This window comes from Oncorhynchus nerka, linkage group LG28 (genome assembly GCF_034236695.1).
Source record: "Oncorhynchus nerka isolate Pitt River linkage group LG28, Oner_Uvic_2.0, whole genome shotgun sequence".
NCBI classification, from domain to species: Eukaryota; Metazoa; Chordata; class Actinopteri; order Salmoniformes; family Salmonidae; genus Oncorhynchus; species Oncorhynchus nerka.
The window spans coordinates 60,106,205-60,119,169 of NC_088423.1; the positions used below are offsets into that span (position 1 = coordinate 60,106,205).

A 12,965-nucleotide genomic window follows, 5' to 3' on the forward strand; every position below is an offset into this window, starting at 1 on the left:
CTAAGATTCTCAAGCTAACAAATATTATTTGTCAGGAGAAAGGTTGTCTCGCCAAACCTTGATCTCCAGTTCTTCATGCAGACCCTCTCCTTGTTTTGACGCTTTGGGTCTTCTCTGCTCCTTCTGAAATGTTCTCCAGGTTTCTGTGGGTTCTGCAGGCTAATCCCTGCCCCACCCTTTCAGCGGAGCAGCGAGTGCTGTCCTTCAGGCGGCTAATCCCGTTGGCACAGCCTAGCTTGCTTTAATCCTCCCACATCGCCCAGCGCTCCGCAGCCTACACACTCTCACCGCTTCTGGGGATGACGGGCCACTGTTAAGACCCTCAGGTAAGTCCCAGCACCCTCACCCTTATAGAAGTCCCCCTATGCATCCTCAAACTACTGTTAGATTCCAAACTACAGGTAGACCAGTGGGCGTAAACCCTGGGTAAGCAGAGTTATGTTCCAAGGCAGCGCTAGTACACCTGATTCAGCTAATCAAGGTATTGAGGCCAAAGCTTGGTGACCGCTGGTGTAGACTTTATCAGTGGCATACCACACAGCGAACAAGAGACTACTGCTGAAACGAGACTGACTATAAACTAGACCAGCCTTTGTTACATGTTTGCTACATGTACATGCTACGTCTTCCGAATAGTATCTCCGAGCACTTGGTGGGTGTCCCCTCAGTGGTTCGTGGCCGTCATGTCTCTGTGGTAGCTCTGTTTTTGTTTTAGGGAGAGACATCGACGTAGCTTTGGAACGGAATTGTGTGTCTTTTGTAATGGAAGAAGAGTTGATATAAGAGATGAGTATCACTGGTTGGCAACATTTGCAACACATTTTTCATCAAAACTGTAGGTCAGAGTTTCTTAATCCTGGTCCTGGTCACAAAGGGGTGCACATGTTTGTGTTTGCCCTAGCACTGCACAGCTGATTTAAATTATTAACTCATCATCAAGTTTGATGATTTGAATCAGATGTGTACTGCTAAGGCAAAAACAAAAATGCGCTCCGCCATAGGAACCTAGGACCAGGATTAACCGTTTGATGTGTACGAGCAGACTGGTTTCATCATTGTACAATGGTCTCTGTAGCGTACGCTCAAACCGGTGTGATTAGACCCCTTCATATTCAAAGTGTTCTGAACAAATGAAGGGAATCGTTCAGAAACATTGGCACATTCTAAGATCCGATGATAGTCTCGGTAATCTGTTTTTGGACCTTCCCTTAGTCGTATTCTCGCGGGGCAGAAACCTCAGAGATCAATTGGTAAAAACTCTGATTTACCACCCCAAGATATCCCTGCACAACGTCTATTTGCGCCCCTACTGGATGGAAACTACAAGTGTAATGGCTGTGTTCATTGCAATGGCACTTATAAATGTAGATCCTTCAAACACCCCCAAACATGGAAACAGATCCCAATTAAAGGTGTTATCACATGCTCCACTAAGGCAGTTATTTATCTTAGAACTTGTCCTTGTGGTGTAAATGATGTGGGTAAAACAAAGTGTGAATTATAAGTACGTATCTCGGAGCATCGTAGCATCATTAGGTGCAAAAACTCGACTTACCCTGTTGCGGAATTTATTATTAAAACGAGAGGCTGCCTGGATCTTTAATTTAAAGACCCTTTGCTCCCTTCGGAGATCTGAAGACATTCTTGGGATTATTGGGATTTTGCTATTGTAAATGTTTGTAGGCTTATGTAGCCAAATTGTACCTATGATCGTACTTTATCCATTTATGTTTTTGGTATGCTATTTTAATATATGAGAATTAACCAATGATATCAGGCCACACCTGGCCATGATTACAGACACCTGTATGTGTCTTTTGACAGTATATAAATGAGTCACCTCGCAGTGTTTGTCATTATACCCTGATGAAGACAGCTTGTCTGTCGAAACGTTGGACATAACATTTTTGCGTCTGAGCTCCTAGACTGTGTGGCTCTCCTTCATTTAAAAAAAAAAGTGTTCCACTCTACTATCCAGCACCTCGCTTAAATAGGTGTGCGTTTCTTTCGCCTCGACAACACTTCATTAACATGTCTAGTTACAATTGATGCAACAGTCAGCGTTTGAGTTGGCTACACTGCTTTTTCACAGAAACAACTTGCGAAATGTGAGCAGTTTATTTTAGGGCGCAATGTTCAGACATTCACAGAGGTAGCAACAGCATAACACAATTCCCATCATAATCAGAAAATGTATGCTACATTTAGTCCTAGCGCTGAGGAAAGAGTGAGCTAACACAAGCTATCTCTCGGCTGACATAAACCATAATTATAAGTAGCTAATAGCAATGACTATTGACAATTCATTACAGGTCAGCTCACCAGTGATGGAAATAGATGAGTAAAATACTTTGTAAAAGTCATCCAATGGTGGTTAGTTTGTGCATGCAGACTTGTTTGTTTTTCCGAGTCAACAACAAATAAGAAGTGGTTACAAGATGAGTTGGGTCTGTTTACAGTATGCATGTAGAAGGGGATGTGTCATTATCATTATTAACTTCCCATCATTCACTTCCGGAGGTTTACTCGAAAAACAAGTGAACTATCTCTTCACCTCGTATTCTTATAACATATTTGGTCTGACAGATGTTTACATGACACCCAGAATACATTGTATGTTGTCAACAAACATGGCTCCACACATAGCTGGCAATCAGCTTAGCATTAGCACATCATAACCAGTACAACCTTCAAAAATAAGTTTTACACACATATTTGTGACCGACGGGCTCAAATCGGTCTTATGTAGCAAAATTTGACATTTTGTTTTTTACATTGGATAAAAGTGGATAAAAGTAGAGACTCGGAGCTACAAAATGGTATATCATACACAACAGTTGAAGAACAATGGGAAAGTAATTTTGCTATGAAAGTTGAAGTGAGAGAGAACAGCTCACTGAACATTACTGGCCCTAGCAGAGCTGATTAGGCTGTTATGTTATCCAGAGCGTTGGTGACTGCAACTGTGCTGTCAGATTGTCTGTTTGTAAATTCTGAGTGTTTCGTGTTCAGAGCACACACCAGACGCTCTGGCCAATGAGGTTACTGAGGTTTACTGACACCGCCCATATTCAATGGGTGTTGAGCGTTTGTAAATTCATCAGTTATTCGGCGCTCTCTGACACAGTCAGACAAGAGTGCTCTGAAATCGGAGTAGATGGCCAGACTGAATTTACAAACGCACCTGAAATGGTTCTTTGCATAGTGGAGTCTTTTGTTAAGACAATGAACCATAATCACAACTCATGACGTTACTACCCTGCATGGATCTGCATGTAGCTCACCAACCAGGTTTAATGTTAGCTAGCTAACATTAGGCTATAGCTAGCTAAGCAAATTACTCTGAGATATGAATAATAACGTCATACACGTAACATTAGCTAGCGAGCCAGCCAGCTAATGTTAGCTAGCTAGGTACACAATGAACCATAATCACAACTCGTGATGTTACTACCCTGCATGAATCTGCAGGTAGCTAACCAACATACAATATTGTAAACATATTGTATGTTTACAATTAGTACAGCAATCCCACAATCTTCCAGCATCAGCTTTCCAACAGCACAGGGGCCTGTGGCATAGTCCGGTTGATCAGGAAGGGGGTGTCGATATTCAGAAGCAGGAAGATGCAGAGGGGGAAGGTGGAGTTTAAGGAGAGAATTCAACAGCAGGAAAATGTGTCAGGGGGTAAAAGTTTGGTCAGGTTCTGTTCTGACTAGAGATGCGCAAATATCTGCATACTTGACCCGAGGAAACACTAGGGAGAGTGCTTGGGCTCTCATCGAAGAGAGAAGTTTGTCAGGCTCATCTAGCTAATCTAGTGAATTGGAATGTACAAACTGAAACACAGCCTATAGATAATTAGCAGGTTTGAGGGCAATGCAGGTTTACTGTCCTGTTGCATAACAATCACAGTCTGACATAAAGCACATTTTAAAAAACTCAGGCTTGGAGGGACCATTAAAATTATTTGTGAAAAGGTTAAGAAACACTGCTGGGATTGTCTCCTCACATGGGGCACCACCATATGTAGGGAATTGTACTCTCACGTGGCACCATTATGTAGGGAAATTTCCTCCCAAACTCTACAATACTCACAGGCTCACAACAGAATTATCTGCATATTAAATCAATAAAGCTATGATTTGTAGCAGTATTTGGTTTTAACTACTGTATTACGGCAATTACTTTAACGTTATGTGGTTTTTGGTGGATGGGTGTTTTCCGAAAGTAAACATCAAGACTGTCTGGTGAGCTATTTAGAGTGCTGTGTTAAGAGCTTCTTACCAAACATGGCTGCAAATACCCCTCTATCGGCCATGATCAGGTGGCAGGACCCTATCCAGGACATACAGTAGGTTAGACAGGAAGGTTAATAAGCTAAGAAAGGAGGGAAGGGAATTACAGGAGACGTACAACAAAGAGATAAGGGAGGGTTAGATGGAGAGACAAACAGCCCAGCAGGACAGGAACAGGCAGGTTAACAAGCTAATGGCAGGGTAGAGAGGAACAGTAGAGGTAGGGTAAGGAGAGAGAGGGTAGAAAAACAGGCAGAAAACACACCAGGTGTCTGGCTGCGGGCCCAGATTGACTCACATAAACTCAAAGACTTTAATGTGGCAATCAGCTGTTGAAACAATTAAAAACCTTTATACCCCCACTGAGGCCATAAGCGGTTTGTTTATATTTACTTTGTTGACAAACATAGGAGTTAAACACACATATATTTGGGGTTCTGACGGGGTACAACAGTTGAACTAAGCTCTTGAAGCATTTATAAGCTACAGTGCAGTCGGAAAGTATTCGGACCCCTTGACTGTTTTCACATTTTGATACGTTACAGCCTTATTCTAAAATGGATGAAATAAATGTTTTTCCTCGTCAATCTACACACAATACCCCATAATGACAAAGTAAAAACAAGTTTTAAGAAATGTTTTTTTGTTGACCTTATTTACATAACTATTCATACCCTTTGATATGAGACTCGAAATTGAGCTCAGGTGCATCCTGTTTCCATTTATCATCCTTGAGATGTTTCTACAACTTGATTGGAGTCCACCTGTGGTAAATTCAATTTTATTTGACATGATTTGGAAAGGCACACACCTGTCTATGTAAGGTCCCATAGTTGACAGTGCATGTCAGAGCAAAAACCAAGCCATGAGGTTGTAGGAATTGTCCGTAGAGCTCCCATCGAACCTGACAGAGCTTGAGAGGATCTGCAGAGAAGAATGGGAGAAACTCTCCTAATACAGGTGCGCCAAGCTTGTAGCATCATATCCAAGAAGACTCAATGCTGTAATTGCTGCCAAAGGTGTTTCAACAAAGTACTGAGTAAAGGGTCTTAATCATTTTGAAAAGTCATATTTCATATTTTTGTTTTTGCTTTGTCATTATGGGGTATTGTGTGGAGGTTGATGAGGAAAAAAACAATTTAATGATTTTTTTTACAAGGCTGTAACATAACGTGGAAAAAGTGAAGGGGTCTGAAAACATTCTGACTGCACTGTATATTCTGTAAGAGTTAATAGGAACACATTATTAATTTGTACATCCAAAAATGGATGCATCTACTGCAGATTGCCCCTTTAAACAACTTATTTGTGTATTTGCCTGGTGGTTTACCTCAAGATCCAGTTTAACAGTGGTTTCCTTGTTTCCCCGAGTTTACCATAGTAGTGGATTCACATAAAGATTTAGCACAGTAATTGTCACTTTGTGTATGTTGCAGGATGTTCAGCTGGGTGGTGAAGGGGGTTCCCCAGCCTCCTGGGAAACTAGGAGATGAGGAGAAGACCAATGCCTCACCTGCAACAGTAAGTCCCCCAAAAGTGAGAGAAAGAAAAGGGGGAGATTGTATCACCATTTAAATGTTCTATTATTAAACTGTCGCTTTGTGTTTAAAACAGGTAAAACAAGTAACATTCAAAGAAGAGAAGAAACAAGAACGTAATAACTGACTTAAACATAATCTATAAACAATTCCCTTTGTCTACTAAACAAGACGGTAAATTGATCTGTATCAGCAGCATAGACGGACAGCCGTCTCACACTGTTCTTTAATTATGATTGACAGCTCTAAAACCTGCCAAGGCCAAAGAGGAGGAGGTCGCCGAGGAGAATGGGTGAGTGTATCTATGGCCGGAATTCAATACTTATAGTTTGTCAATGCTCACCAACAGAGAAAGGAAGGGGATCTTTCAACATTGATTTGACACGATTTCTTTCTGTATTGTATTGCTTTGGCAACATTGATTTCCCCTCTCTTGCCAATGAAGCTAATTTACATGTGAGAGAGAGAGTTCCATATGACCCGGTGGCCTAGTTGGCTGTGGGCACATATGGTGTGCCAGGAGGACAGAGAGGATCAGAGGGATCAGACCAGGATCAGAGGAAATCCTATAGCGGAATGCTATTGAGCCCACTGTCGTGTCTTTACTATGGTTAAATGAGATGACATGCTATTTTCAAATCGATTACCTAACATTTAATTATTTGCTTAATAAATTATTCAGGCAATAACTAACTCATTAGGAATCTGGGGCACCACGAAAACATTAGTTTATATAGAGCAGCTTTCTCCCAAATCCATTCTTAAAGATCTGAAGATCTTTTATATCAATAGCAGTCAATCATTAATTATTCTTTACATTCTATCAATCTCATCTGAACGCCGTAAAATGATTGGTTATCTGCACAAACCGTAGCACAAATTATGAATCAGCAATGTACAAATTGGCTTAATTATTTATTTACTTAATTATTTATTTACTAACTAACTAAATAATCACAGAAATACATAAAAACATATATTGGATATTGGTTACTAACAATGATGGAAAAGTCCCCAGTGGGCTAAGCCGATATGACGGCTTGGTAGACAAAGGGAAGGGGTGGGACTGAGAAAGAGCGGGAAAGACAAATAGATTCACTACATACAGTCTACAATTATATTCATTGAAATGCTAATCCTTTGTGCATGAACAGCCGCTCATTCGAGAATAATTGCAATGTATGAATATTTATGCCCGTATGTTGTTGTTGTCTTCCCTGTTGGAATCCTTGATCGTCCTGTAGGGTTCATCAGAGTCCCTGGCTAACTTTCATTGAAGTCACAAAGTCTTTCGTGGTTGTAGGTGGTTAGAATGAAACCGTCGGAGTACCATTCAGAAATGTTTTTCATAGAATAGTTGCTTTGGCGGTTGTCTGTATTCTCGTCCTAGGTTTACATCATTTCTAGCTGCAGACTAGTAATTATAAATCTAAGATTTGCTCTTATTCTGTAGGGAGCGATAGTCTCAGAGTTGAACCATTTCCAGGCGTGTAACCAATGCTCCACGTGGTATAGTCTTGTCCTTTGGTAGAGTTGTAGTTTAAACCACTTCACACACCAGCATCACCCGGCATGTTTTGGTCTTAGAAATTCAACCATTTGCAACCTTAGCTTACACCGAGGTTTGTGTAAATTTCATCAGGAGCGGGTTTTATGCATTTCAGCAGAAAAGAGAGGTCCATGACGCCGATGTAATGTCTATGCTCAGGTGGGTGTGGCCACTGACTAGTTCATCTTTTTATGAAAATCCATACTCTCATTTAAAAGGTGAACATCACATTACATCTTTTCACAAATAGTTTCATGTTTAGTCACATACGTTCAACAATATTTAGATGTAAACCTGACAGCTGGGAAATGTACACTTTAAGAGACACAGTTATGTGTGTTTCCTGTCCATCATGAGTTCACCAAATATAACGCACTCATCATAACTGTCCCTTACGTGTCCACGGACCCTTCCCACATTCTCTAAAGTAAAGATATTGTTTAATTCTCTCATTTTTGGGATATAGGAGTTTGGCCATGTGAAGTGCTTTGTTCTCTCTCTGTGCTCTCTCCCTCTCTTTCTACATGACCAGGGGGAGAGAGTCTTTGCCAGGAATTTATGACCTGAGATAACAAAACCTGGGTTTAGGAGAGAGAGTGAGGAAGGGTGGAACCACGATCTACACCCAGAAACGGGCCACGTCATGACAGTCCCCCTCTGGTGGTTTAAATCTTGTGATTATCCTGCAAGTTGCAAACCAACATAACATAATGACCATGTGATGTCCTGGTTGTTGGTCTCTGTTGCGGTCCCCCTCTGGTGGTTTACCTTGGTAGGCTCTCTGAAAGCAGTGCAGTCCAAAACAAGGATGGGCAGTGGATGTCCAGTTGGTAATCTTCGTTGCAGTCTCCCTCTGGTGGTTGACCTGGGTAGGATTTCTGCAAATGGAACAGGGCACCACAAGGATGGGCAACTGATGTCTGGATTGGGATCGCCGTTCCGGACCCGTCCCTGGTTGTCCAGACTGGCAGATCTGGGCAGTAACTTAGGCAGATGTAAACAACGCACACACAGTCACAAAATTATATCATTAAATTTTTTCCCAAATGAGTGGTGTTGTGGCACCAAATTATGGTTGTATGGGGACTTTGTTTGTTTATGGCTCTATCACTTCCTAAGTGTCAAAGGAAAGGAAATGAAAAGGAATGAAAGCATAAATAAAAGATACACAAAATATAGTTACCACACCTGAAGCATCTAATTTGACTACATTCTACATACGTACATTCAAAATCTTGTCAAAATGACTATCATGGCATTGTCTAATGTCATCGCTAGGGCGTTCCTACTTTGCGGTGTGTTACTTAGGGCACTATCCTAAGTTGATAACTACATCATTAGTCTACAGCTGCAAGGCACCAGTTTCGAGAAGTCTACAGGGATGACCTATGGACCTCTTTGGAGAAACTGCTGAGTACTGTAGCTGTAGAGGCAAAGGCCTCAGAGTAAATGTTCGACTTTACTTATTTTGCTGGTATCCAGTTTCAACTGACCTGAGCCCTAGGACCATGCCCCAGGACTACCTGACATGATGACTCCTTGCTGTCCCCAGTCCACCTGACCGTGCTGCTACTCCAGTTTCAACTGTTCTGCCTTATTATTATACGACCATGCTGGTCATTTATGAACATTTGAACATCTTGGCCATGTTCTGTTATAATCTCCACCCGGCACAGCCAGAAGAGGACTGGCCACCCCACATAGCCTGGTTCTTCTCTAGGTTTCTTCCTAGGTTTTGGCCTTTCTAGGGAGTTTTTCCTAGCCACCGTGCTTCTACACCTGCATTGCTTGCTGTTTGGGGTTTTAGGCTGGGTTTCTGTACAGCACTTTGAGATATCAGCTGATGTACAAAGGGCTATATAAATACATTTTGATTTGATTTGATTATTTTGTTTGGACCCTTAAGTGATTGGAGCATAAATCCTCATTAAATGTTCTGTTGTACGTGTGTTTATGCTTACATAAGCGCACATGCCAAGGGAAAGAACCCTCGCGAATATTTACCCCCCCTAACAGGGATGACACTAGATTTATGACATCTCTTTGAGCCTCTCTCCCTAATTTTGACACCCCGCTTCATCTTCAGCTGGGACCTGTGTTATTGAACCAAGACTTGGCCAGTCTAATCCCAGAACCTTAACTCCTTCTGGGATGACAAGAGCTCTTTCTAAATTCATGACCCAAATGGGTTGTGTTGATCCATTGCGCTTCCTCCACCCAGTCACAAAAGACTTCTCCTACTTTTCTCGTGTTCATCAAGCCTACTCGCCCATAGACCACCTTCTTTTTTTTTTTAGATAGAGCCCAGATAGAGGCTGAAACTTCAAACTCAATTTAATCTGCTTTCCACTGATGAAGCAGAGTTTCTGTTGCAACGAACAAATGGGACGTACTACGAATATGGTGACAAGGCCAGCCACCTTTTGGCACACCAACTTAAACGCCAGTCGGCATCTCATCTTTTCTCTCAGGTATATGACTCCTCCCGTAATCTTACAAGTTATCAATCTAACATTAATTCAAATTTCGTGTCATTGTATTCTAACCTCTACAAATCCAAACCCCCATCAGATAATACAGCTATGGACAACTTTTTAGATAACTGTAACGTCTGCTTCCAATTCACACTCTCAAACACATAGACCCCCTGATCGCAGCTCACTCTCCAGATCCCAATCACCTGAATTCTGATCACCTGTTCACACACCTGTATGTCATTATCACACACTATTTAGTTCAGTTCTTTGCACCCCATTATTGTGAGGTATTGTTTGTTTTGTGACACACCTCTATTCGGAGCGCTGTTTTTACCGTCATTTAATCCTCCCATGTATGATAGTTTGCCTGCCTCACTAATGACGCCTTTTGCCTATTCCCTGCCTATACTTTAGCCTATCAGATTTCCTGTTATCAACCTATTGCCTGATCCCCCGGACAACGTTACTAGCCTTTTCCCTGCCTGTGCTGTTGCCTTTTTGGATCCCTTGTGTATGACCTTCTGCCTGCCCCTGGACCCAGCTACCTGCCTCCTCCTGTGGTCCTTTACAAACAAACACCTGCTGCGTCTTGAGCTTGAAACCAGCTCTCTGTCTCCCGTCGTGTTCATTACAATAACTTGGATATCCCATCCATTGATATGCACATGAGTAAAGTTCTGGACAACCCTCTGCATCTTGATGGGATAACAAAGGGTCTAAAGTTAATGCAAAATGGCAAGGCCCAGGGCCCTGATGGCTTCCCCGTCGATTTTTACAAAAATATTCTTAGATCAACTCATCCCATTACTATTAGATATGTTCACTGACTCATTATCACAGGGCACCCCCCCCTCTATCTAAGATAAAGATCCGGCGTAATGTGGTGGATATCGGCCATTTCACTTTTGAACGCTGATCCAATTCAATTAAAATTAATATTTTACCTAGGTTTCTATACCTTTTTCAATGTCTTCAGATCTTTCTGCCAAAATAATTTTTTACTAAGTTGGATAGGCTCATTTTATCTGGGCAGGCAAATCACCTAGGATATGTAGAGAAATACTTCAAAGATGGAGACAAGATGGAGGATTGGCACTTCCAAATGTACTGCTTTACTATTGGGCAGCCAAATTTCAAAAGATTATGGTCTGGTGAAATGCTCCAGGTACCAACTGGTGCTCATTAGAGGCGAACTCCTGCCAATTATCCTCCCTTTCTGCTCTTGCTTGTACCCCACTGCGCTTGTGTCCTTCAAAGTACATGGTAAACCCCATTGTGCGCTCTACTTTGAAGATCTGGAGACAATTTAATCAACATTTTTACCACCTATTTTTACCCTCCAAACTCCACCAGGGTTTTGTTTTGTGGTGTGAGTGGTTTGGTTTGTTTCAAGATTAATTTTTTACATTGGAAGTTTGTCAGTTGATCTCGTAGCTAAATCTAATCTGGCTCATTCTAATCTTTTCCGCAATTTTCAAGCCGTAACTTTGTTCTCTCTCATTTTTCTACCTTTCCTTAACTACCTCCCAAGACATTGCTAGAGGAGATTTTGTCCCTCCTGTGGAATTGGCATGGTCTGATTTCTAGATTATGACATTATTCTGTTTTAAACCTCTCCGATAAACAAAATCAAGACCGACTGGGGTAGTGACTTCACCTTGCAGATGACTAGTGGGAGGAGGCCCTTCTTAGGGTTAACTCCACATCCTCATGTGCTAGGTTAAGTTTCATTTAGTTCAAAGTCTTGCACAGAATTCATCAAAGTCTTGCACAGAATACATCAAAGAAAAATGTAGTACATTCCTCCCAGACACGAATGACACGTGATAGATGTTCATTCACTCCTGCAGACCATATATTTTATTCATGTTCTAAGCTGTCTGAGTATTGGGTCATCCTTTTTTAATACTCTCTCTAAAATTCTAGATATTGACCTGTAGACTTATCCTCAAATAGCAACATTTTGGAGTTCCATCTCACTAAAAGTGAAGCAGACGCTGTAGCTTTTGCCTCCCTTATAGCCCGCCGGCAGCTCTTGCTTCACTGGATATCCTTCAAACCTCCCACTGCATCATCCTGTTTGAAAGATCTAATGTCTTTTCTACACTTAGAAAAAATGTTATACACTCTGAGAGGATGTACTGATAACTTTTTCTTGAGATGGCAGCCTTTTAATTTCCTTTTTTTTTAACAGTTGCCTTCTATGGATCAGGAGTAAGAATTTTGGACAACGGGATACGGGAGGGTGTGGGAAGGAAGAGTATGTTGTGATGTTTTTGTGCATATTTATATATCTCCAATCATAAATGTATTTAATTTTTTATGTATGCTGCTTTTTCTGTTAAAGAGAGGGAGGTGGTTCAATAAGTATAGGGGGTAAAAACATGTATCTGGTCAATTTGTATTCTGTATTTCTTTATGTCTTTAAAAAAAAATATATATATATATATATATATATAAAAATATATATTCTGTTCTAAATTGCAGTACCTCGGCAAGCAGTATCTTTTACTTTTCGCCTTTTGTCATTCGTTTCCTGGTTCTCTTCACCTGTCCCTTCAACTCAACCATTTCTTGCTTGTGCTTCTGCTGTGCACTGCGGTACTGGACCCATCTCTGCTGGAGGCCTTACTTCAGGGCTGAACTGGAGAGAACCTTTACAACGCCTGCAACTGATGGTTTATTTTGGAGGGTGTCTGTTGCAATTTCTGCTGTTTTTCCACTTATGGCATTGTGATCTAACAGTCTCAGCCCTTTGGCACAGATTGGGTTTATATCGCTGCTGAGGTCAGCAATACATTTTCCTGTGGATGAGGGATCACTTATTAGCGGGGGGAATGGCTGCCAGCCACTGATTGTTAGCTTAGCTTCTAATGTAAAGCTAGCCCTGTTCACTTAAAGCACTAAAAGGTCCCCTACAATTCGGGAACGGGTGTTTACTAATGACGTCTCACGTTCAACCCAATCGGTGTTTCTTGCTAGCAATGTCACTGGAACACGTGGTAATATAAAGTAATACTCGTCGCGTCTACTCACACTCCTGAAGCGTGAGAGACAGAGATAGTATTTTGCTTCGGCCAAACTAATATATCTTCTCAAATTT

The 12,965-nt window shown here is 41.4% G+C and overlaps 1 protein-coding gene across 12 annotated transcripts in view; it reads left to right on the forward strand.

The window, feature by feature from the left end:
* The first annotated feature begins 247 nt into the window (after positions 1-247).
* The window catches only part of cngb1a (cyclic nucleotide gated channel subunit beta 1a), an 84,786-nt gene continuing 72,068 nt past the window's right edge, over positions 248-12,965 (forward strand). For all 12 annotated transcript variants that reach the window (XM_029641120.2, XM_029641123.2, XM_029641121.2 and 9 more), the window contains exons 1-4: positions 248-326; positions 5,735-5,819; positions 5,913-5,952; positions 6,080-6,128. In XM_029641120.2, coding sequence (XP_029496980.2) covers positions 5,736-5,819; positions 5,913-5,952; positions 6,080-6,128 — 173 coding nt within the window. In that variant the 5' untranslated portion in view covers positions 248-326; position 5,735. The remainder of the gene's footprint in view (positions 327-5,734; positions 5,820-5,912; positions 5,953-6,079; positions 6,129-12,965) is intronic.